Raw genomic sequence first — 24,971 nt, forward strand, 5'->3', positions numbered from 1 at the left:
AAACAATCGATGGATTTGTGACATGGCCTATTGAATCCTCCTCCCATCCAATGTTCACACCAGGACACTTCAGAGGCATGTGCGTGCGTGTGTGCACACGCATTCATGAATTTCTGTCCTTAAAATTGGCACATTTTCGACTATACTATTATGGTTATTATATTTTGCATAGAAAATAATGCACATAATGTATGGCATGTCAGAACTGGTCAGTACAAGGCAAGGGCCCTTGCCGCCGATTGCCAAGAACAAGCTTAATTTTTTTTAATGTGAACTAACAGATTTCAGACGGGTGGAAAACTATAGCTAAACCATTGCAGGATGACCCATTATTTAACTTGGGTCGCATCTTTTGATAGTTCTCCTTGAATGTTGTCGGACATGAAATTATGACTCATGTAGCCTACCGGACCGGTCCATTAATCGCCCTAGTGTTTCGGCAGCGCAAGGCAAGCGTCAAAAATACTGCTTGTACTAGGGCCGGGCAATTAAGCAAAAATACATCAGATATTTAGAACCAATAACCAAACCGGATGATCAAGAAGCACGTTTTTGGGGGGGATGACAAACGAGCACGAGCGTGACAATTTCACGGGACCGTGCCCGCTCGCCTCACCGCCCCTCAACTTCTCCGCACGTCCCAAATAATCGCCCGCCTCTCACTGAAAATGAATTACACAGGCGTGTCGGCCACTTCCCATCTGAAATGACCTTAAGTCTGATTAACCCACTTAACCCTGTATTATACTATTACATTAGTATTACATACTATTATTATTGTAGATTGGCTATTTTCAGTATTTAAAAAAACATTTGTTCATTAATCGTCATCGAGGCAAAAGTTAGCGTGCTTGAGCATGGCTGTACGCTGCACACGCACGTGCACGTGCGTGTGTTAACGACGAGCCACTGTGCCCCTCACCGAAACTCAATGACGTCTCATTTTCTCATTGGCAGGTGTGGTTGGCTGGTGTGTTAACTCATTAAGACCTGAGAGACGATTCTACAAAATCCGAACAGTTTTTCTGAAACACTTATGTTGCTATAATATTAATTATAATTTTTTTCAAAAATGGCAGATCTACAAGCTCATAGCGCGGCACCGAGCTTGTATATCTGCCATTTTTGAATAGCCAAAGTATAAAATAATGGTTTTAAGTGGTTACACAGATGCGTTCCCGGATTGAACGGGTTAAACAGTGAATTCACACACACGTAATCAATTCAGATGTGGGTGAAACCGCGACCCACCTGTCATGATGTGTGATCATAGCTTCGGTTGCTATGGTAACGGCTTGGGACTATTTGGAAAAGAAAAACGAGCCAAGTGGGGGGCGTCACCGTCCCCTCCCAAGAGGCGGCGGTCACGAGGAGTTCAGCACCTCGGGTCAATGATTGTGACACAGGGCCGGCAGATGTGCACAACATCAAGTATCATGATACTGTGTCCAAATACCTCTATAGAGATAATTATTGTGACGATAATATAATGATTTGCTTTCTTTCATTCCTTTGCTTGTAGAGCTTGTATCGGTTTTGAAAAGTTTGGATTTGAAGGATTGTTATTTTTTTTCCATAATCGATTATTTATTTTTTTATTAAATTATAATAATCGATTAAATCAATTAATTGTTGCACCCCTACTACAATTCCTGACGCTCCAGGGTTGACCTGGTTTATCCCCTGCGGGACACACGCACGCACACACACGCACGCACGCACACACACGCACACACACACACACACACGCGTGCTAATGTGCACACACACGCACACGCACACACACAGTAAAATCCTCAGTGTTCATTGATCCTCTTGTAACTCTGTGAGAGTGAACCAAATGGTTCCATTTGTAGATAGTGTACACTCTCACAGAGTTAAAGGAGCACTGAGGAGCTTGCAGCGTGGGTGACTGTTGCATCAGAAAAAGCCACAGGGCCTGTGCGGGCCACCGCCAGTGAAATAACAGGTCTCGCCTGTCTTCTAAATCCATCCAACTAAAAGGAGCTGCAACGTAAACACAGCAGCCCCAGCAAGAGGAGTGTTCTGCCCACGCTCACTCAACCCTGCTCTCCGCTGGGTCCCGTTACACCAGTGGTTCTCAACCTTTTTTGAGCTTTGGAACCACTAGCATAATAAATAATAACAACAATTTGGTCCCAACTCCTTTTGGGGAATTTGCATACGTTGAAGCGTGTGTCGCATTTAACCCATCCTAAGTATCGGAAGCAGTGGGCGTGCGGGGAACAGTTAGGGGTTAAGGGTCTTGCTCAGGGGCGGCCTCTCTCTCTACTCATTCAGCTACAGTATGGCCGTGCCCATATTTCGAACAGTCCTCAAGGGCCACCACACCTCCCCACCCTACCTTTATTCATATTTTACATGACTGATCTTAAAACCACATTCATACTTAGTTGCGTGCCGGTGTCGTGTGCTGAAAATAGCCGATCTACAATCAATGATGGATTGGCTATTTCCGGCAAAGATATATAGTGAAGAGGGAGACATTTAGGCAGCCTAGTATAGACCCCTGGGGCACTCTGATCATGTATATTGTGGGCTATATTTCTTAAATAGGATGGACTTCAACATATTTTTGATACATTTAACAAAGGTAGAATATATATTTTTCAAACATAAAGACATTTTCCCATGGTCCACCTATAATTATATCTAGGACCGCTAGTGGTCCGTGGACCACCGGTTGAGAAACGGTGAGCTACACCATCCGTCCCCACCAACGGGGCAATAATCTCAAAACAAATGGGATTTATTTTGCTCCGTTGGTTCCACTGGCACAGAAATAACCTGTTCTAGGGGAACGATGTTTAGATTGTAGAGCAGGGTGAGTCTGTATTTTGACTGAATGTGAGGTTTTAATGTGGACAAGCGTAATGCATCTACAGGCAACCCAGCTGTAATTAGCTGGAGCCATTTGGTTCTGGCTTAAAACCACAGGGTGGCCATATTGCTGCCTGTCCTCGGGGCAAATGGCTGCACTCGCATGGCCTTGTTCTAGGTTCACTATGTGGAAAGGTTTGTTGACTCCTCCTCTCCCTAGCTTTACAGAATCACTCTACTCTCCCACTTGTCAATAGTGCACTCACTAACGACAACATTCATGTCATTATCTGTCAGTAAGTTCAGTAAGTTCTCTAAACCAGTGGTTCTCAAACTTTTTCATGTCAAGGCCCCCCCCCCTCCCATCTAAAAAATATTTTGTGCAAGGGATTTAAAAAAAAATTGCAGATCTACAGGCTCATATAAGCTTAAGTATATATTGCTATTTTTGAATAGCCAGAGTATAAAATAGTTTATGGTGGTTAAGATGATTGTGATGCTATATTAACTAATTTTGCCTTTAGAATTGGTCAATTTTCGACTATACTATTATGGTTATTATATTTTACCTAGAAAATAATGCACATAATGTATGGCATGTCAGAACTGGCCAGTACAAGAGGGCCCTTGCCGCAGATTGCCAAGAACAAGCTTAATTTTTTTTTATGTGAACTAACGGATTTCAGACGGGTGGAAAACTATAGCTAAACCATTGCAGGATGACCCATTATTTAACTTGGGTCACACCTTCTGATAGTTCTACTTTAATGTTGTCAGACATGAAATTATGACTCATAATTATAATTATAACATGGACCCCCTTTGGAAATATTTTGTTCCTGGGACCTCCCCTTTTGCTGGGGACCCCCTGGTACCCCCCAGGGACCCCTGCTCCACCCACTTTGAGAACCAATGCTCTAGTCTAAACTATGACGTGTGTGTGTGTGTGCACGTGCATGCATCATGGCCATGGCTCAGCGGTTCTTCTCCCAACTCCCACAGTGGGTGATTCATCGCCCACAGTTCTTAGAGCGCTCATAATCCCAGTCCGTTGTGTCTCATAATACACTCTGCCCCAGCGTTTAGTAAGAGCTCGGCGATCTCCCGTGTCGTGACCTCTGAAGAATTCAGTGCAGGCAGTTCGGTGCCACCACCTGCTATAGAGAGCATGAGTCACTTTCTAATGGATCGGTGGACTCATTGGAGTGTGTGTAATTCCCTTCCTCTGATAACAGTGAGTCAAACCTCAGGAAGTATGCTTTAATCAGCAAGTCCCTGATGAAGGTGATGCGTTTCCCAGCATGGGGACATTATTTTGGTCTAATGGCCTCAGCGTGATGACAGGACAGCCAGCAGGCTTCAGTTCTCGCGAGTCCACACGCAATGTAAATGATATCTAATACTAATAGTGATATTGACATATCACTGTAGGATAGTTGTAGGATAAACTGTCTGTGTGCCATGTAGAATTAAATAAGACTTAGAAGATTAGGCCAACTCTCATATCGTAGTTAATGATGCCAACGTTATGATAATTGTGCCCTGATCACCACTATAAACTATGAACCAGCCGAACCCATGCAGTACCCGATGCCATGCTTATACCTGGATTAATACGGTGTTGTGTGTGTGTGTGTGTGTGTGTGTGGGGGTGTGTGGTCTTTCACAGTTTCACCCTACAGAAGGCTACTCAGATGGCTGTAATTGCCCCAGGGGGGTGATAGGGCTAGTGGTTGAGTATCTTGCTCACACATCGACCAGTAGACATGAGGGAGTCAAGTGTTAGACTGGCGACCGTCCCGAGTCCCAGGCGATGAAAAAAGTAATCAATAGAATATTCTCTATCATAAAATAATCGATAGTTGTAGGCCGGCACTCAGCTACGGCTGCCCATAATGTTGGCTGGGAACATGGTGTCACGTGGTCAGAGTCAAATCCAGTAGCGTCCAGAGGTTTTAAATGTAAAACTTGTTAAATTAGTCTGTTCTGGTGGCGTCTGAGAGGTGCTAAAATATTCTGCTGTATAAACGCTTACGAATTTCCAGATACCCATCACATCACCTAAAAATCACCTTTCACCTCAGTTGTGAGACAGTCAATTTGCAGACAGCCAATTTGTTAGATCTGTTTTCATTCTGTGCCACTACTGTGCCATTCCTGGCAAGCTGAACAGCTCCCTGTCATAACGGTATTGTTTTATGTATCATAATGTCTCTCTGGACATACATGAGACAGTGTCTAGTCTACTTAGAAATGCTTGAACATTACACCAACAAACAGGCATGAAGCACAAACACACTGCTCATTGTGCTCAATGTGTTGCAAATGGATGCATCCCCAGGGAATTTTGTATTAATAATAATTATTAATTTAAATATGCCGTTTGTTTTGTAGTTCCAGAAGTAGCCGGTTTTGATGAACTAATCAAACGGCATATTTTCTGAGTGAATGTTTTGTATTGTTGTTTAGATGACAAAAATCAAGCAGCAAATGAACAGCAAACTAGACGCGTCGCAATTCAGGGCAATTGCAGAGTGTGGTTGCGCCGACGCGGGTCGCGGGTCGCTGCAGCCGGGACTCGAGGAATACGTTGGGAGGAATACCGTCGGAGGCTGCGCCAATTACATTGTCACATAACTCCTGAGATCACTTGCGTTTCATTTTGAGAGGATCGATCCACCCCAAAATAATGTTTTTGCATCAAACGGTTACATTTTGAGCATTTGTGGCGCCCCCTATGGATCAAAGTGGAAATGCTTTTGGGGATTTTTTGAGTAAACCACCCTTGACATGTGATTCAAATTTGGGATTGACTGGACGTTTCGTTCGTGATTTGTGGCCTTTTTTGTAAAACGGGCCCCTTCCGCTAACTTTGGAAGCCATTTACGGACGAACGGTATGGACTATCAAAATTCTGTTTCGGTCCAGATTATTGCATGGGTCCAGAGATCATGTGTACCGATTTTTGTGAAATTTGGAGAAAATATGTGGGAGGAGGAGCTAAAAGTGTGTTTTGAAGAAAATTCAAAATGGCGGAAAATCTATCATGACGCAAATGGGCGTGGCCTATATGGGGAGTTGCGACATGACCCAAGGAATTTAGGGGGAAAATGATTTTTATTCTACGACATACGGTTCAGGCCAAAACGTAAAGGGGGCTGTTATAGCGCCACCATGAGGCCCAATGATATAATTTTTATTTCAGTAATTTCAAACAATATTATGAACCTCCCCTTAAAGTCTTGTAACTCTAGCACTTACGGGTTTTGAGAAAAAAAGACTTGAATTTTAGTTTTTTCATTTTCCCATTAAAGTGGATGGGGACATTTAATGCACTAATAAATCAATATCAATTAAACTATGTAACCAATCTCTTAGCAAAGTACAAGCGTACGATTCCCGATGAAGCCGGTCATTTTGACATATGGCACGAAATTGGGAAAAAAAAACTGTGAGGAGTAGCAGCCTGAAATAAAGTTTATCTAGAATAAAGAATAAAGTCAGTAGAGTACTATAGTCTGGTTGCCCATTCGGGCAACCACACTAATTACATGAAGTCACTGCCTATAGTATATATACAGTATATATACTCCCTACTCGGATACCACGCAAGTCGGTAATGTTGCAAGTTGGGAATAACCCACGTGGTTACAGTATGTAATACCCATTGCACCCGTCTGTCTGTCTGTCTGTGTCCCTTTTATAACCATATATGGAGTTCAATGTGAGGCATGCCCACATATGAAGTCGAGTCTAGGCCAGTCTATGATTTCAGTTCTATTTATTTTTGTGTTTTGGAACTATACAGTAGTGTTTGGAACTACAGTAGTGTTTGGAACTATACAGTAGTGTTTGAAACTATGCAACAGTAGTGTTAAGGTGACCCAATGGCAAGCGTTACTTGAGCATTGTTCTTGTATTGATGTCATCCCTGAGAAAACTCAGGGATGACATCAATACACTGTTTTGGAAATAGATAATTGCATATGAAACATACGAATATTCTTTGTTTCCAATGTAAGTCTATGGGAGAGTTGTAATTTAACTCTCAATAGCTCTGGTATATGCACTCAAATGTGTCATGACCTGATGTCATCAATGCCCATGCAGCTATTGGAAGGGACTGTTCAGTATTTGGGGACCTGCTCGAGTCCATTACCCAGAATCCTCAGCTGCAGTGCTTGTCCTCCTTCTAACCCTCATTTCCAACCAGACAGCGTGTCTAAATCCACTCAGAGCGTTGAAAGCAGCGTGTCACTCTTTTTTTTTAAAACTGCAATGATTTGTGGATGCTGTGGTCCGACAGTATAGAAACAATTGGAAGAGAATCTGTCTTTGGTTTGTGTGTTTGTTTTTGCAAGGGGGCTGCCTATTGTGAAATTAATTGGTGATGACTGATTTTAGTTGCGGTTCAAAGTGTTCAAATAGTCTCAGACTCCAAAAATAGTTACCAAAATGAATGCTACACATTATATAGCCTCGATCTCCAGGCTTTCATTTTCCTTCGTGTTTTGCTCAAAAATAAAGCCTGGACCAAGCTGTTGAAATTTCTGGCATAGGAAGTGGGAGTCAACCTTTCATTTCCACAACCGACCAGAGAGCAGTGGGCGTCGCTCAAAATGTTGTGACGTCAGGGCTCTCAATGCTGCACATTGGGGGAGGGGGCGCGGGGCGGGGACGGGCGCACAGATTGGTGAACCAATAGGAGACAACGGCTGTTTTCTCCGGAGATTTTGAATCCGCCCCTCTAGACCAGAAATCAGATGCGCTGGGGCAGGCTACACATTATATAACTTTAAGTTCATCATTGCTGTTTTTTCTTTTTGTCCAGGTGATGAAGACCTACCACATGTACCATGCGGAGAGCATCAGTGCTGAGAGCAAGCTGAAGGAGGCCGAGAAGCAGGAGGAGAAGCAGATCGGCAGAGGAGACCCCGTGTTCTCCGTGATCCGCCTAGAGGACAGACACCAGAGACGGAGCTCCGTCAAGAAGATCGAGAAGATGAAGGAGAAGGTAGACCACGCCCGAGACACTTTGACCAATCGATGATCCGTTTATCCCAAGTTGACAACGAGATTCTGGCCAACTCTTTGAGCGCTTATGATAGCATGACTCACATTACACAGTAAAATCCTTAGTGTTACTTACCTAAAGACCAGTCCACACCAATACAAAGCAACTAGTCGCAACTTGCAACCAGTTGCAAGAAATTGCAGTGGTATTGACTGACCAGTTGCAGACCGGTGCCATTTTGGGATAATGGTTGCAAGTAGTTGCGTTGGTGTGGACTGGCTTTTAGTGTTCTTTTAATTATGATAGGGTACAAATGGAATTTATTTGGTTCCATTTGTACCCTCCCAGAGTTAAATTAACTTTCTACGGTGTGTTTCTGTAGGAGGTGTGCTGTCTACAAATGGGTCTGTCTGTCTGTTGTTCCGTCTGTGTGTCTGTTTGTGTGACCTGCCAAGGAAGTAGCTCCAGGCACTTTCTTTTTACAGCGTGGCTCAGCGTGCAAGAGGCCCGCCGTGTGTGTGTGTCTCTGGAGCTAATCTAGCAAACCTCTAGGTCGATAAGCTCCAAACTTTGTGTGCACGCTGCCAGTTGGCCAAGTGCCTCCACTAATATTATTCACATAATGTTTTATACTTTTGAAATAAGTAATAATTTAATCAATGGAAGTCAAAGGGGCTCTGATCAGGCTGAAAACCTTGTCCAAATTCTGAGTCATGTGTCATAGACGACATGTCACAGGCTGGCCACATGAGGTCCCAGATCCACATTGGAGCCACGCCGTTTCTACTGTATATGGATCCCGAGATCCACTTGATCTCCTGGTTTTTTGTTTTTGTTTTCCACATAAATGTGACAGGATCTGCTTTCATGAAACTAGTAACTGATGTGAGACGTGTGAAATAACACTGATCCTTGACATGCTTTTTCCTCAGCTCCTTGATTTGAGGTTCAACACCATTCAAATAAGAAATTGATATCTTAAACTCTTTTCAGATTACAATGTTTAAAAGCGTACAATGTGCCTTACTTGATATACATTCTATCGGCCCTGTCACATACGTTTTATATTTTTGGAAATATTGAACTTACATTTTATAATGGTATTGTATGGTCATTGGGGCTGAAACCTTGCCAAATCGATATGTCATAGATCAGTGGTTCTCGAAGTGGGGTCCCCAAGGACCCTTAAGCCTAATTTATGCTCCGTCGCAGACCTACAATCTCACATGTCTCATTTAATTTGATTTGATTTTGGTAAAAGATATACAAGTAAAATTACAATATAACTTAAACCCAGGATAACACATTAAAGCGTAATGAAACACTTGGTTTCAATGTGATCCTGACACGTTGTGATCTTCTTGATAGGTCGGCCATTTTCGACGTTCGACACCATCGTGTGACAAAGTAAGAATCGGCTTTACAGGTCTGTTACGGGTCCATTTGGTCCAACTATACAACAGTAGTGTTTTGGAACTATACAACAGTAGTGTTTTTGAACTATATAGTAGTGTTTGGAACTACAGTAGTGTTTGGAACTATACAGTAGTGTTTGAAACTATACAACAGTAGTGTTTTTGAGTAGTGTTTGGAACTACAGTAGTGTTTGGAACTATACAGTAGTGTTTGAAACTATACAACAGTAGTGTTTAGGTCACCCAATGGCAAGCGTTACTTGAGCATTGTTCTAGTATTAATGATATCTCTGAGAAAACTGGGGGGAAAAATCCAAATTAACTGTAAGTTGCTTTTGTACTGTAGTGTTTAGGTCACCCAAAATAATGGTTATATTTCCAAGCTGCAAAGCTGCCGCTGCCGCTGTCGCTGAGACTTGCATTTGCCATTGTGTGTGTGTGTGGTGGTGGGCACGTTGCCGTGTTTGTGTGTTTGCAAGTGTTTGTGTGGTATTTTCCCCATAAGGCAAGACACAACTTTTGACCCTACATTAACCAATCATCACTCTCTCTGCCACTTTCACTTTCTACTGTGCAACATGCTTTGGCTCATGTTACTATGACAGCACATCATCTGTAAGTTAGATGACAGCTCCGCGGGGGGAATCAGTTCAGTGGTAGCGCAGGTAACGCACCCAATGCCACCCATTTAAATCACAGTAACCATAACGGCGTTACTGAATGCAAAAAGGTAATTCGTTACGTTATTAGTTACTGCAAAAAGTAGTTGCGTTATAGTAACGCGTTACTTTGTAACACGTTAGTCCCAACGCTGGCTGTCATACATGACTAATGTCACAGACTGGCCGCAATGAAGTCGGAGACCCACATGAAGCCTGGCCGCTATTAGTAGCTGTCTTCTTCAATATGGTTCTACGTCTCTGTCGGTGGTCATGATGACATGACGTGGACTGAACGTCCACAGGCTGCACGGGACACACTGCAGCGTGGCCTTGCTCCAAGAGCCTCACGGGCCTCAAGAAGTCCTTGAAAAGCACACGATGGCACGCTGTCACAGTCACATTACCCGGCCTTGTGTTCTCAGAAGCCGTCTGTTTTCTGTTAAAGCTCCGTGACAAATGATTTAATGACCACGGGGAATAACTTCTTTCTTTAGTTTTTTTTTTGACACAGCTCTGCCGAGAATGCATTTGCAAAGCGTTTAAATATGAACGTGTGTGTGTGTGTGTGTGTGTGTGTGTGTGTGTGTGTGGTGTACTGTGTGTGAGTCAGTGTCCATTGGTCAGAGGATAGTGACTAAGAGAGGAAGGATCAAGGGCTCAACCAGAGATGTTTAGCTTTTCATCTCTCATTCTTCTTCCCTTTTTATTGTTTTATTTGTATTTTTCTTACTCGTTGTCACCGCTGTGTCACTGATCTCTGCTGTGCTCTGCAATGATGCCACGTTGCACACAGGAGACGTGAACCGTCGCTTGTCAATAAAAGGAATCCTCGGCTCATTAAAGCTGCACTCAGTAATGTTCATGTCTTCATGTCAGGGGATTCGAACCCGCCCCCCGCACAAGTGCTGACATTTTGACCACTGAGCTAATGGAGCACGCCTGTTCAGTAAGGGGAGAAATTTTATATTGACCTTCAGACAGTACCTCTTGTCAACCATTAGTAGTCCTACCAGACTACAGGATCAAACTTTCTCAATAGAAGAGCAGGGAGACCAAATACAACCACCAGAGTTGTGTTAATTATGTACATATTATACCATATACATAACATTTTATTCACAAACAAAAGTTAAATTCCTATCCACTGTCTTGTTTTTAATTATTTCCCCCTCCTCTCTCTCTCTCCCTCTCTCCTGCTTTCTCTCTCTAGCGCCAGGCCAAGTACTCTGAGAACAAACTGAAGTCCATCAAAGCGCGGAACGAGTATCTTCTGACGCTCGAAGCGTCAAACTCCTCCGTTTTCAAATACTACATCCACGACTTATCCGACTTAATTGATGTAAGTATGAACCCGTACGTCCTGCACCTCATTGATTCATTCCGAGAAACGTTTAACCTAGTCAGTGTATATTTGTTAGAACGTGGACTAGGGAATGATTTTTCAAAGATATGATATAATAATCTGTTATCGACATACTGGAACAGCCCAGTATGAGATGAGGCCACTTATTCAATAAGCTTATTCTATAAGCTCATGTTTGATTTTTTGTAATCTTCTGAACATTTCCGCATATGCCCAAAATAGGGATGCAAGGTTGAAAGTAGTTAAACTTAATACATTAGTCTCATATAGCCAAATTATCAGAAATCAGCGTCTGGTGACATCTTAATTGAGTGATTGGGTTAAAACTGGGTGGAAATATTAGGAGATTTAAAAATAACATCCTCGCAGTACCAATGCAAAGACTTGATTGTGTTCCTTCTTATGGGACGGTATAATGATTGGGTTTTAGGATAGTTTTGTTACCGCTGGTTTTATCCCTACTCAATTCAATACATTTAGATTTTCCCAGACGTATCAGATCTCCGATCGTCTGGCTGTGCAAGACTATACTTCAACATAAATATGACCAGGCACCCGCAGCGATCAGACGATGTGGAGACTGAATCACACCGATGTTCCTTTTCTCTTGCAAAATCATCCTCTCGTAAAAACTGTGTCATGGTTCTTCGCACTCCCTCGTGTCATGGAGCTGCTGCTATTCACACAGGACGTTCACAGGCCTTTTGAGGTTTAATAGTGGGAGGATTGAGAAGAGAATGATGAGTTTAGCAGCGCAGCCTTGATATAGGGGATATGTCAGGACACATCTCCTCCATCAGGGTTAAAATGTCTGCCCACACAGCTACAGCCACCAGTGGGGGAAAGTAACTTAACTGTACAATCGCGAGGTACATTATACTTGAGTATTTCCATTTTTCTACTCCACTATATCGCAAATGTTGTACTTTTTACTCTACTGCAATAATTTGACAGCTTTAGTTACTTTGCAGATTTTGAATATTAATACAAAACATCAAATATTAACCACTCAAGCCCAATTTTCTACATTCGCTATTTGAAAATGCCTTCAAGCTCCCAAGTGAGCTCAGTAGATCAGCTATTTTAGAAAAAGTTGAGTAGTTTTTTTTATTTGATGCCAATACTTTTGTACTTTTACTCAAGCAACCTTTTTTATTCAGGCCTAAAGTATTTCTAAATTGTGGTTCTGCTACTTTTACATAAGTAAAATAATAATAACAGTAATCTCAGCTGAGTACTTCTTCCACCACTGGACATCACAGCATTTCATTTGCACAAATGGGTGGAAAAACAACAACATTTGTCATTGTTTTTCATGTCTACTCTCTTCAGACTGAATGGAGAGCAGTGGGCAGGCATCCCTGTAACCCAGTTTATTTCTGTGTGAATTCCAGCTGGTTGTGGGTCAGCGCTCCCATTGCTCAGCAGCACTCACAGCTCTTTACCGTGCCTCGCCAGCAGAATGCTTTGTGTGACCTCCCACAATCGATGGACATGACTTATTTATAATTTGGCCTACTTAAAATATTTTTGGGGGATATTATGCACCATCTTTTGCTTCTCGTTAACCAAGGAGGAGAGAAGGGCTTTTTCTTTCCAGACGGGCCGGAAGGACAAGGGAAATGCGAACTCCCCTCTGTGTCATCATCACGCTGTGTGGAGAAATTAGACCTCTCTCTGCTTGCTCTCATACCTTCACTGTGTGTGTGTGTGTGTGTGTGTGTGTGTGTGTGTGTGTGTGTGTGTGTGTGTGTGTGTGTGTGTGCGTGTGCGTGTGCGCATCTGTTTAAGATTGCATCTGTTCTCAGAAGAAACCTTGGCCTCTATGTTCTTGACACTTTTTTGAGCATGTCATTATCAGCTTAAAGTTTATAGTGTACCACTTCCAATTTCACTTTTTTTTATTATCCTATATCATGTAAGAGTTCTCTCTCCTCATTGAATGAAATTGTTATCCCGGTAAACTATTTCCCCTTTACTAAATTGCTGAAGAGACGGGAAGACCCCTGTGACTGAACAAGCACTCTGAAGCAATAATACAGAATCATTACAATGAATCAGAATATAGAAGTACAGTATATAACACTTATTTTAACAAGAAATATCACTTACACCTCCTTCAATGGCCAGTAATGTTTCAATACTGGGACGATTATTGAGCCCAATTTGACATCTTTATAGTGGTGACATAAAATAACTGGAAAATAGTTCTTACTCATGTCAGTGGAATGTACTGAGTGCTGTAGACTCCCTATCCAATTAACTCACTAAATTTGTCCAATTCTACTTTAATGGAGGTTGTATAAAATGTGGACCTACCCCATTCCTCCTTATCCACGGCAGAGCCTATAACCCCTCCTTCCCTAAAAAACTACTAAAGCCGTATTTATACTGTAGTACGACAGTGTCTCTCGTCGGCATGCGGTGCCGTCGCGTGATGGAATTAACATGGTCAGAATATAGTATATAATATAATTCAACAATCATTTTAATATTAATAATTTAACAATCATAAGAAGAAAGTAAGGAGGAAATCCTTATGTGCACTACAGTGTGTGGTTCAAAGGGCAGTGTACTATTTGTTGGCAGTGTGTGTTATCTGATTATTATCTGAAAGTACTCTATGTACGGTATGTAATTGTCATTGTGTCTTTAACAGCAGACCTTGTGTGTCCATGACAGATTTCACCCTAGGGTTACAATAAAATCTATCCTATCGTGTCTGTCGGGTGGAAACCTCATATGTCCAAAACTTAGTTATCAGGATTCAAATTCAAAAGTAGCAAAAGTAGCAGATCTACAAGCTCAAAACGTGTCGTTTCATGCCGCGTTTCGAGCTTGTGGATCTGCTACTTTTGATGATTTTGTGTGACACTATAGTACGATCAAGTGGGTCCTACTTAGTAGGGTATTAAGAAACACAAAAAGTTTAAATATGGAGATACGGTAGTCGAGGTTTCAGCCTGACCGCAACATTATGCTCTCCTCCCCGTGCAGTGCTGTGACATGGGGTACCACGCCAGCCTGAATCGAGCCCTGCGGACCTACCTCTCGGCGGAGTACAACCTGGAGACGTCGCGCCACGAGGGCCTGGACATCATCGAGAACGCCGTGGACAGCCTGGACCCCCGCAGTGACCGGCAGAGGTTCATGGAGATGTACCCCACCGCGTTCTGCCCGCCCACCAAGTTTGATTTCCAGTCGCACATGGGAGATGAGGTATGGTCATGCACCAGGCCTGTGGTTCTCGACCTGTGGGCCGTGAGGGAGTGGTGCAAGTGGCCCCCCCAAATAATTGGCAAAACATAGCAAACATTAATATAAAATGTAATTGAATGTTATGGTAGTTCTTCTTTAAAACCTTGGAACATTGGTTTCCATTGTGATTCCGATGAATAGCAACTTAAAGTATACTATGTTTAGTTCCATTGATCCAAGCCAGAACACAATCGATTGATTGATCATTTAAATACATGCTCTGAAAATGCCCGCCCGCGATCACTTTCACGATTTTTAAGTGGCCATGGACCTCCCATTTGATATACATTTATTTATTTTTTTGTCTTAGTGTCCTCATTCTGGGGTCATTCACAATGCGTTGCAATGTGACACGTTGTGAGCTTGTAGTTGTGGATCATTGCAGCACTAGTGTGTCTTAAAGAGTAACGCAGTCATTATGATAGGAATAACATTACCATAAATACCTTTCACTTACAGCTCCACTAAATTTAAACCCACGTGTTCATTTTTGCATGGAACTAAGAGTTTTCTGCTAAGTTCTGCAAAGTTTCTTTTTTTATTTTCCAAGAGAAACGTGCACACGGCCAACTCATTACATTGCATGGAAGCAGTGCAGTGAATTTGACGTTCTATGAAAAAGTCTCAAACTTAATGAGGTCTGATTTTTAGTTGTTGCTTAATTGCAGCATTTTACTGCTGTCTGTGCTGCCAGATTAGGTTTTTTATAGGGAGCTGCGAATAACAAATGATGTCTCACAACCTCCTACCCTGCAGCCTCGCAGCTGCATGTGTGTGCAGAGGTTTTTACTGCTTGGCTGCCACTCGCTACCTTGTCTGTATACTGGCTATTGATTATAAAGGCGTCTGCATTGGGAGTTACAGACTAGCAAAGAAATAACTTTTTATTCGATTTGTCACTCAGATTTATTTTTTTACTTCTAGGGGTATTTCACTTTAAAACACTTCTGGGGTCAATATCCACTCTGGCTTTTGTGTGCTTTTTTCTAAATTCCTTTTTATTTTTATTTTATGTATTTATGTGTGTGTATGTATATATTATATATGTGGGGGGGGGGGGGGGCGTGTCTGATCAAATTAATATCAAATATCTAAATACTGAGGGTGCACACAAAACGTTAAAAATGACGTTAAAATGACCCCATAAGCTTTTTAAAACGAAATACCCCATTAAGTAAAAGTAGCTATACAGTAGCACAAAGTAGAAATGCTGTCATAAGTAAAAGTCCTTGATGTATTGGCGCAAAAGTAGCTATATTGTAGCACAAAGTAGAAATGCTGTCATAAGTAAAAGTCCTAGATGTATTGGCACAAAGTAGAAATGCTGTCATAAGTAAAAGTCCTTGATGTATTGGCGCACTTCCTGTGTTTGTTGCAGGTGAGTCAGATCTCGGTGCAGCCGCCGGTGAACGGGGAGCTCATACTGCGCTTCCAGCAGCTGCAGTCTCGCCTGGCCACTCTGAAGATCGAGAACGAAGAGGTAACGGCTGGGCTTTACACTACGGTTTTAAAATCTTAAAACGATTTTGAAATCTGATTGCATCACACACTACAGTATCATCTTAATCAGAGTCTCTTCTTTCTAATCTAAACATGCACACACTGCAAACAAAAGTAATGGTGCATCACACACAACAGGATTTTATGAAGATTATCGGGCCTGCCAGAGCAACGCAGCACCTGACATGACCTCACCTCTCACATGATCACACGCGGATGCAGATGTAAACAACAGAGCCGGTTAAACTTGTGGTGGTAACGGATGAACTGTTATTACTGCATATTAGATTTAGCTTCACGCTTATTTTCCATGGCGGGACACAAAGTAATGAACCTGGGACAAAACAAAGGGGGCATTGTGACATTACGGAGCCATCGGAGGCCGTATTCAATGAGTCAATGTAGAATTCATCAAATTCCGTCTTTGCACTTTGTGTTGACATTTCGATTGACAACTCAACGGATGCTGGGATTTATTACTTCCCTCCCGTTTGACACAGGAATTAAAGCCCTTGTTCTCAACCCACTTGAACCCCAGCATCCCTATTGTGGGTGGAACGTTCCCCAAAAATAGCCGATCTACAAGCTCACACTGTTATGCTCCCAGTGATTGAATTATCTGTCTCTTTGATTCTTTGCGCTCAGTTTTTACATTGGACGTGTTTTAATTAGGGTGACCATATGTACAAACTCACAAACCGGGGCCCTTAGCCACTGAAGCCCTACTGTATTTATTTCGTTTTTGTTTAGTTTTTTGACTTGGTGTTTTCTTCAGGATGGGGGACATTTAGTTCAGCACGTAGCACACCTAGTAGTGACTGCACCTTTCAACAAAACAACATGTCTGTCTGTTAGTCTCTCTCTCTCTCTCTCTCTCTCTCTCTCATATCTCTCATGCACTTGCTCTCTCCCTTTTTCTTCTCCTCCCTCTCTCCCTCTTTGTCATCATCACACACCAGTCATCGCTGTCTGTCTTTTAACTGTTAGCTCATGCTACCAGGAAGTACACAGCGGTTGAGTTTTGTTGTGTGTAATGCTGTGTGTTATTTGGTGTGTTATATTGAGTCCGACCAGACCCAGCTTGTATCTTCACTGTTCAGACGGTCTGTACTGTTGGGGAAAAATAATTAAACATGCATTTGTGTGTGTGCATGAGTGCGTGCGTGCGTATGCCGTGGGGGCTTCGTGCCCCTGTCTGCCAGCCTCTCTGAAAGGATCATCCTGGTGGGTCAGCGCTGGTGGGTGCCGTTGCCTTGTGTTAGGATCACCAGATGGCCTTTCTTCCTTGGCGCAGCGGTGCCAGCTACATCCTGCCCGTTCCAAGGGTGGCGAGGGCACCGGGACAGCGGTACAGGAGAGCAAAAAAACAAGCCAACTTTAAGTCAGGCCAGGAAAGGCTTCAGGGCAGCGCTTCAGAGAAGCACAGCTGTTTCCTTAAACAGCCGTGACACCATGAAAAAGAGGAGGAAATGGGAGGTGAATTATTTATTTTAATGTCGGTGTGTGGCGAGTGGGAGTGTCACTGTCTGTGGGAGGGAATCTCACTATCTGTGGGAGGACCCATGGATTAAAGTTCTCAGTCGCCATGACTGATTTCAGTCATTTGGATTTAGAGTCCATAAAAAGAGAGAGATGCCAGCAGCACTCACGTTCCTCAAGTCCTGCAGGTAGTTCTTTTTAGTTTAGTTTTAGGACGGCAACAAGGCTTCATCAGCGATGAAGGCACAGATGCACTTTACTACTTAAATCCTATCCGTGGTTGACCGGAGTCCCTCAGGGCTCTACACTAGTAATTTTTCTGTTTTCGCTCTACATTAAATATCTTAGCTGAAAATAGCCGATCTGCTGTTTTCCTGCGAAAGTTTTCCCCACGATACGGGTGCTGTATTTTTAGTGGTTATTTGTGCACTCAACGTTTGAGAACCACTGGGTTCAGTGTTCATCTCAGTGCCTCATCAGTCAATCCAGCTTCATTCTTCTGTCCAAAATATTAATGTGGTGATTTAGTTCTCATTTGCCCTAGAGGTTTGTGTGAAACATCACTCTCACACACACACACACACACACACACACACACACACACACACACACACACTTGTTTCCTCATCTCCGCATCGTGTCACAAGATAAACTCAACTTAATGGATCCTCCTCGAGGCCTTGCACGCTAAAACCCTGACAATCTACTACCTTCCGCTTTGTGGGGAGTGTGTTTGTTTTTCCCTCAGATACATCACAGGGAAGCAACATCAAAGTGTGTGTGTGTGTGTGTGTACCGTATGTATGTGTGTGTGTGTGTGTGTGTGTGTGTTGTGGGCCAATGAGCAGATTACAGATCTCACCACATGGGTCTGTTGAAAGCTATGGACGTCACAGCACTTTGTCTTTTTTGAGATGAGATATGCGTTGGTCTCATGCTGACACGAGCCTCACTGATGTCTGCCATGCAGAAGAACTGGACTGTGTCCCAAATCATTCACTCACTCAACTACTCCCTATTCCCTGTCTGGGCAGTTCTGCTTCTCACTGGTGGAAAGTAACTAGTTACATTTACTCAAGTACTTGTCATTTTGAGGTACTTTTACTTTACTTGAGTATTTCCATTACTTTTACTTCTACTCCACTACATCGCAGAGGCAAATATTTAACTTTTTACTCCACTACATTTATTTGAAAACTTTAGTTAAGTTGTTGTAGGTTTTGATTATTATTACAAAACATACATTAATCACTTCAGCCCTATACTCTATATACTTTGGCTATTTGAAAATACCTGATCTACAAGCTCACAACACGTTGCGATGCGTTGTGAGCTTGTAGATCTGCTATTTATTATTATTATCAAAAGCTTTTTATACATTGTATGCATTCGAAAACTTGTGAAATGGGACATTCTGCATTATGAGCCCTTTTACTTTTGGTACTTAAAGTATATATATAATACTTTTACTTGTAACAGGGTATTTCTATCCTGCGGTATTGATACTTTTACTTGAGTAAAAAACTTGAGTACTTCTTCCACCACTGGTCCTAGTTGGGATGTACTGAGCTCAGCTAGACCCTCTCGGTGTTCTCAAAGCCATGTTGTAATTGAGCAAATCTGTGGTCCTCTGGTAACTTAGTGATCTGCTGAATAATGGATGGATCTCAGCAGCTTTTTAGCTTGGGGGCTCTTCTCTCGCATGCGTGGCTCCTCTCCTCTCCTCTCCTGACCGCACAGCAACAGCTGGACATGCCGACCTCCAAACGCCCGCCCCTAGAAGCTGCCAGGGAGGGACAAGCTTCATATTAGTGGTACTCTCCATCTCCAAATAACATACTGGGTTTTCTTCTTCCCCCGTCATCACCAAGGGCACGCTGCACAGTAACGTCCTCAGTGTTCATTTTTCCATTAGTAACTCTTTAGGAGAGCGTACTCGAAAACTCTCTGAGAGGATTTTACTAACGTGACGTCTCTGTCTGTCTGTCTGTCTGTCTGTCTGTCTCTGTGTGTGTGTGTGTGTGTGTGTGTGTGTGTGTGTTGCAGTGATGGCCAAATGTCCCCACAAGTATGTAGTAGAATTTGAGACGCATTGTGGGGTACATTTTCCTGGTCCTTCACAAGAGAAATGGTTGTTTTATGGTTAAAAAAGGTTGGGGTTAGGCTTAGGTGTGAGGGGTTGGAGTTATGCCAGATGTGTACTTTATTTGCATGCCGGTGTCGTGCACCGAAGATAGCAGCTGCGACACGTTCTGAGCTTGTTGATCTGCTATTATCGGCTTTAGGGTTGGGTTTTAAAATGGCCCCAAAAAAGTAATAATGGCATTCATAAAACCACTGTCCTAAAATGTTGATTTCCTCAGTTTAGTTATACAAGTGTGTGTGTGTGTGTGTGTGTGTGTGTGTGTGCGTGCGTGCAGGTGAAGTGACATCTACACTGTATATTAATTTTATCGGTAGCAATTTATTTAAAGTTTGGGTGCACTTATAAGGCTTCATAACACACGTAAAAAATGTATAACAAGGTTTATGCAGTAATATAAGTGCTGGTCATAATGCATTATTAGCTCACTCGGTGCCACGCTATGAGCTTGTATATCTGCTATTTTTGAATAGCCAAAGTATAAAATAATGGTTAAAGTGGTCAAAATCTAAAATGACAAATGCTTTCCCAGTCTTAATGGGTTAAATAAAGTGTTACCATTTTACGTAAAGTCAAGCAAGGGCATTTTCTTTTCTGTTCAACCATTCAAAAACACCAGTCCCCTCAGACTAGCATGTTTAGAAACGTAGAAGTGTTTTTCATGTGAGAGTTCCCTGCTCTGCTTCCTTCCTGTGCCGATCCCAGGCTGTCATTAGCTCTGTCCCGACCTGCTGTGTGTTTTGGCTTTTCCTAGCGAGATGGATGACACCGTTACTGCATCCACATTGTGTGTGCAGTCCGACACGTCAGCGACGTAATCCATCACAGTAAACACATGAAAGAGACACCCCCCCCCCACCCCCCTTCGCTTGAATTCCACCTTGTTATTCAGGTGGTTTCAAACACCAAATGAGTCACACCGGGTCAAACAGTTGGGGGAGACACACACAAAAAAAACAAGCTATAATCCATTCTCATCATTCTGTGTATTACAGGTCCATGAGGAACAACAGTGTTCTTTCTTTAGCAAGAAGTGTCTGACTGTAGCCACACGTTAAGCCTGGCGTCCATATTTTGGGCATAGGTAAAAAATCTTTAAAATAGCATAATAATATGCTATGATTATGCTTAACCATTATGCCCCTCACGGCTCTGCTAGTCTGCTAGTAATTTCCCTCCACGCCAAATCTTTCCAGTGTCACAACACGTCGCGACGCGTCGTGAGCTTGTCGATCGGCTATTTTCGCTGAATGGAATGCAAGGGTTCAAGTGGTTAATTTATACATTTCATACACCAGTATTTCCCTGTGAAAATAGCTGCTCTACAAGCTCACGAATGAGACGCTGCGGTGGCTTTTGACATTTTAGACGCTCTGCTGAAAAGCAGAGAGCTTGGTAGAACCACTTAAACCCCAGCATCCGTATTGTGGGGAAAACCATTGGCAGAAAATAGCAGGTCAACAAGCTCGCAACGCGTCGCACAGCTATTTTCAGCCAACATATTTAATGTAGAGCGAAAACAGAAACATTACTAGTATAGAGCCCTGAGGGACTCCGCTCGACAACGTATGGGGTTTTTAAAGAGGGTTTCTGCGCAACGAGGCCTCGCTGCGGCTTTTCTACATCACTGACTCAGTCAACAGTCCCACCCTGCTCACCCTGTTTGTCCCCTTGTCCTCCTTTATCTCTCTCTCTCTCTCTCTCTCTCTCTCTCTTTCTCTCTCAACCAGCAGGTGAACACATGCTCTATATATGTGTGCTAAAAGAGTGACTTTGAGAGCCGTTTCATCGTACAACAATAGAAGTCAAAGAGAGGCTATTTTTGAATTATTTATTTCTAATCAGCTGTGCAACGGAGCGATACATCTCGCCAATTGAACTAGTTACATCATGACAAGATAAGTACACACACAGCCCAAACCTCTACCAAAGTGTGCTGTTGCTTTAAGTAAGCATGAGCGGAACGTGCGACTGAGGCCTGGATAAGGGATCTAGGTAGACTCCTGGTCAGTGGTGTAAAGTAACTAAGCACATTTACTCACAAGTACTTTACTTAAGTAAAAAAAAAAATACTTTACTGGAGTATTTCCACTTGTCTATTCTTTTACTTCTACTCCACTACATCTCAAAGGCAAATATTGTACTTTTACTCCACTACAATTATTTGAAAACTTTAGTTACTAGTTACTTTGCAGATATAAATTATTACATTATAAAACATACATTAACCACTTCAGCCCTATTTTATACCTAGGCTATTTGAAAATAGCCGATCTACGAGCTCACATCTGCTATTTTCAAACATTTTAGTACTTTTACTTTTGGTACTTTAAGTACATTTGGATACCTATTCTTTTGAACTTTTACTCAAGTCAATTTTGAATTCCAGACTTTTACTTGTAACAGAGTACTTCTACATTGCAGTATTGATACTTTTACTTGAGTAAAACATTTGAGTACTTTTTCCACCACTGCTCCTGGTTGAGGATGTTATAAAGTGTAAACCTACTATGTGTGTGCCTTGAAGGATAGTCCTACTGTCCAGGGCAACATCCGGGCTCTTTGCAGTTGGAAAGCAGCCAGGGAGTTGTCAATGGAAGTGAGATCCTGCATTGACTTACCTGGGAAGATGATTCAGATTCACTTTATTGTCACTTAGATGCACTGTTTAGGTACATGCATGTGAAAAACTTCCACAAGCTCCAATACAATAAAACCATAAAACATGATAAAACAACTTAAAAACACTCATTAAAAGTAAACACAGGGCAAGAATATCAGTCAAAGAAAGTGCATTTAACAGTCTGATAGCCTGTGGGAAAAAACTGTTCCTCAGGCTGCTAGTGCGCGCTGAGAGGATCTTATATCCCTTCACCCTTTTGGACTTAATCGGGGAAAATAGTTTTTTATGGGGGTGGGTGGGGTCTTTTATGATCCTCAGGGATTTATTGAGGCAGCGCTGGGTGTAGAGGTCCTCCAGACTGGGCAGCTCACACCCGATGATGTTCTCGGCAGTGCGAACGACCCTCCTCAGCGCCTTGCGGTCTCTGTCCGTACAGCTGCCGTACCAGGATGTGAAGCGGCTTGTCAGGAAGCTCTCTATTGTGCCTCTGTAGAAGTCCCTGATGGTGTTGGGTCTCAGGCCGAATTTCTTCAGACTCCTGAATCCGCACAGGCGTCTGAAGATCTAGAAGTCTAGATCTGCATTGAGCTTGAGGTATAAACTCAAGCTCAACACCACACTGTTCTGCCAATAGAACGTTACTGCTTCTATTGTCTCTTATTGGTTAGAAAGATTACATAAGACTTACATAAGATTAGAGAACTAGCCTTTACTATCCGCCTTTCTTTCGTACACCGTGTTGTGTGTTGCTTGGAACTCTAGCACCATCTCATTTTGTTCATCATGAAACTTCTGCCATCTTTGTCATCATAAGTAGGGGAACAGACAGTCTTTGCGGACCTCGCTCGCCAGCCAAAAATCCTCTTCTCCCGTAAGTGATGGGGCGGCGAGCCTGGCCAAGTCCTGACGTTTATAATCTCCCGGAGAAGCACTCTGTTTGACAGGGAGCTAAGGGGCGGTTATGGAAATGAAGCTTAAAAGCACACGACTCCACCTCCTCTACCCCGGTTTGAGTGCATGCAGATTGATCGCTGTGGCTGCGAGTCATGATTGAGATGTGCTGCATTAGTTTCAGAGTGTAATGAAGTATCATGATGCACCGGTTCTCAAAGTGGGGTCTGGGGACCCACAGGGTGCCTTGAGGGGGTTCCAGGGGGTCCCCTGCTAAAATGAGGAAGAGTTTAAAGTAACACTTATGCCCTGTTAAAATAAGATTTCAGCTATTTGAAAACAGCCGGTCTACGAGCTCACAACGTGCCGCCATCCGACGCTTTTTGAGTTTGTAAATCGGCTGTTTTGGGATGAAAATTTACTAATCTTTACAAATATTTTCTTATGCGGGTCCCTGCAAAAATACAAAATCCCTACAAAATATTTTCAAATGGGGGGGGGGGGGGGGGGGTCTGCGACCAAATACATATCAATATGGGGGTCCTTGATATCCACTGCTCTAAACCAGTGTTTACCAAACATTTGTGGGTTGCGAATAAATATCCCTTTTTTCTTTGTTTCCTACTAATTTTCTTTTCTTTTTTCAAAGGATAAAAAAAAGAAAAATCTGAACAAATATCTAACATTTTTCAAAAGAACTTTATACATACAGTATAAACGAATCAAAGAAATTCCATAATTATTATTATTTTTTAAACGTTCACGAAGTAGTGAAAATGGCAGATCTACAAGCTCACAATGTGTTTCATCACAACATGTATTTTCACTAGTTTGGGTTCTGGGAAGATTCTCTTTTGGGTCTCGAGCTAAAAAGTTTGGTAAGTAAGCCTTGCCAAGCCATAGGAGCCTATCTCCTGTTTCTGCGTGAGGCTTGACTTACCCCCAATCCAACCCTTGATGCTAAGTGCCAAGCAGGAAGGCATTGGGTCCCATATTCATAGTCTTTTTGTATGACCCGGCCGGGGAAAGTTTGGGAACCACTGCTCTAAACCATCTGGTCTCTTCTTGCCCCCCCCCCCCCCCTACAGATCAAGAAGACATCAGAAGCCACTCTGACCACCATCCAGGACATGGTGACCATCGAGGACTACGATGTGTCCGAGTGCTTCCACCACAGCCGCTCCACCGAGTCGGTGAAGTCCACGGTGTCAGAGACCTACCTCAGTAAACCCAGCATCGCCAAGAGGAGAGCTAACCAGCAGGAGACCGAGCAGTTCTACTTCATGGTAGGGCTTCAAATCAATAGCACCGTTATTTCAGACCCTTTTGCCTCGATTATACGGTTAACACATTGAGTGCCAGGGTCTTTTTAAAACAGGGTACAGTCGGTGCCTGGATTTTTAACCATTTTTTAACCTTTTTCAAGTAGTCACAAAATATTTTCAGTGATCACCGTCCTCAAGGTGATCCCCTCATTACACACATAGAGGTCTCGTACAATCGGGGGGAAAATTTTTAAAACATTAGGTAATCCGTTCCATAGTTGCAGCCAGTTGAAAATAGTCCAAAATAGTCAAAAATACATATTTTAGAAAAAAAGTACACAGGAGCCGAGATACAGGCTTTTGAAGTCATAAGTTAACCAGGAAGTGGATTGGAGTCTAAATCTTCGAAAAATGATATCTCCTGGTGCTGAGAAGAAGAAAAAAAAAAAAAGAAAAGTATTAACAAGAGCTTCTGACTAAATAATAACATAGGAACATTCTGGGGGCGACCATTCTT

The 24,971-nt window shown here is 42.7% G+C and overlaps 1 protein-coding gene across 8 annotated transcripts in view; it reads left to right on the forward strand.

Annotated features, from left to right (window-relative positions):
* Positions 1–24,971, forward strand: part of srgap1a (SLIT-ROBO Rho GTPase activating protein 1a) — a 116,868-nt gene that overhangs the window by 54,751 nt on the left and 37,146 nt on the right. For 4 of the 8 annotated variants that reach the window (XM_080438646.1, XM_080438647.1, XM_080438650.1 and 1 more), the window contains exons 5-10: positions 7,673–7,855; positions 9,224–9,262; positions 11,143–11,271; positions 14,293–14,514; positions 15,932–16,033; positions 24,278–24,475. In XM_080438646.1, coding sequence (XP_080294772.1) covers positions 7,673–7,855; positions 9,224–9,262; positions 11,143–11,271; positions 14,293–14,514; positions 15,932–16,033; positions 24,278–24,475 — 873 coding nt within the window. The remainder of the gene's footprint in view (positions 1–7,672; positions 7,856–9,223; positions 9,263–11,142; positions 11,272–14,292; positions 14,515–15,931; positions 16,034–24,277; positions 24,476–24,971) is intronic. The other 4 variants (XM_080438648.1, XM_080438649.1, XM_080438651.1 and 1 more) reach the window with 1 other exon arrangement.

Source organism: Gymnoscopelus braueri (assembly GCF_963280865.1).
Source record: "Gymnoscopelus braueri genome assembly, chromosome: 9".
NCBI classification, from domain to species: domain Eukaryota; kingdom Metazoa; phylum Chordata; class Actinopteri; order Myctophiformes; family Myctophidae; genus Gymnoscopelus; species Gymnoscopelus braueri.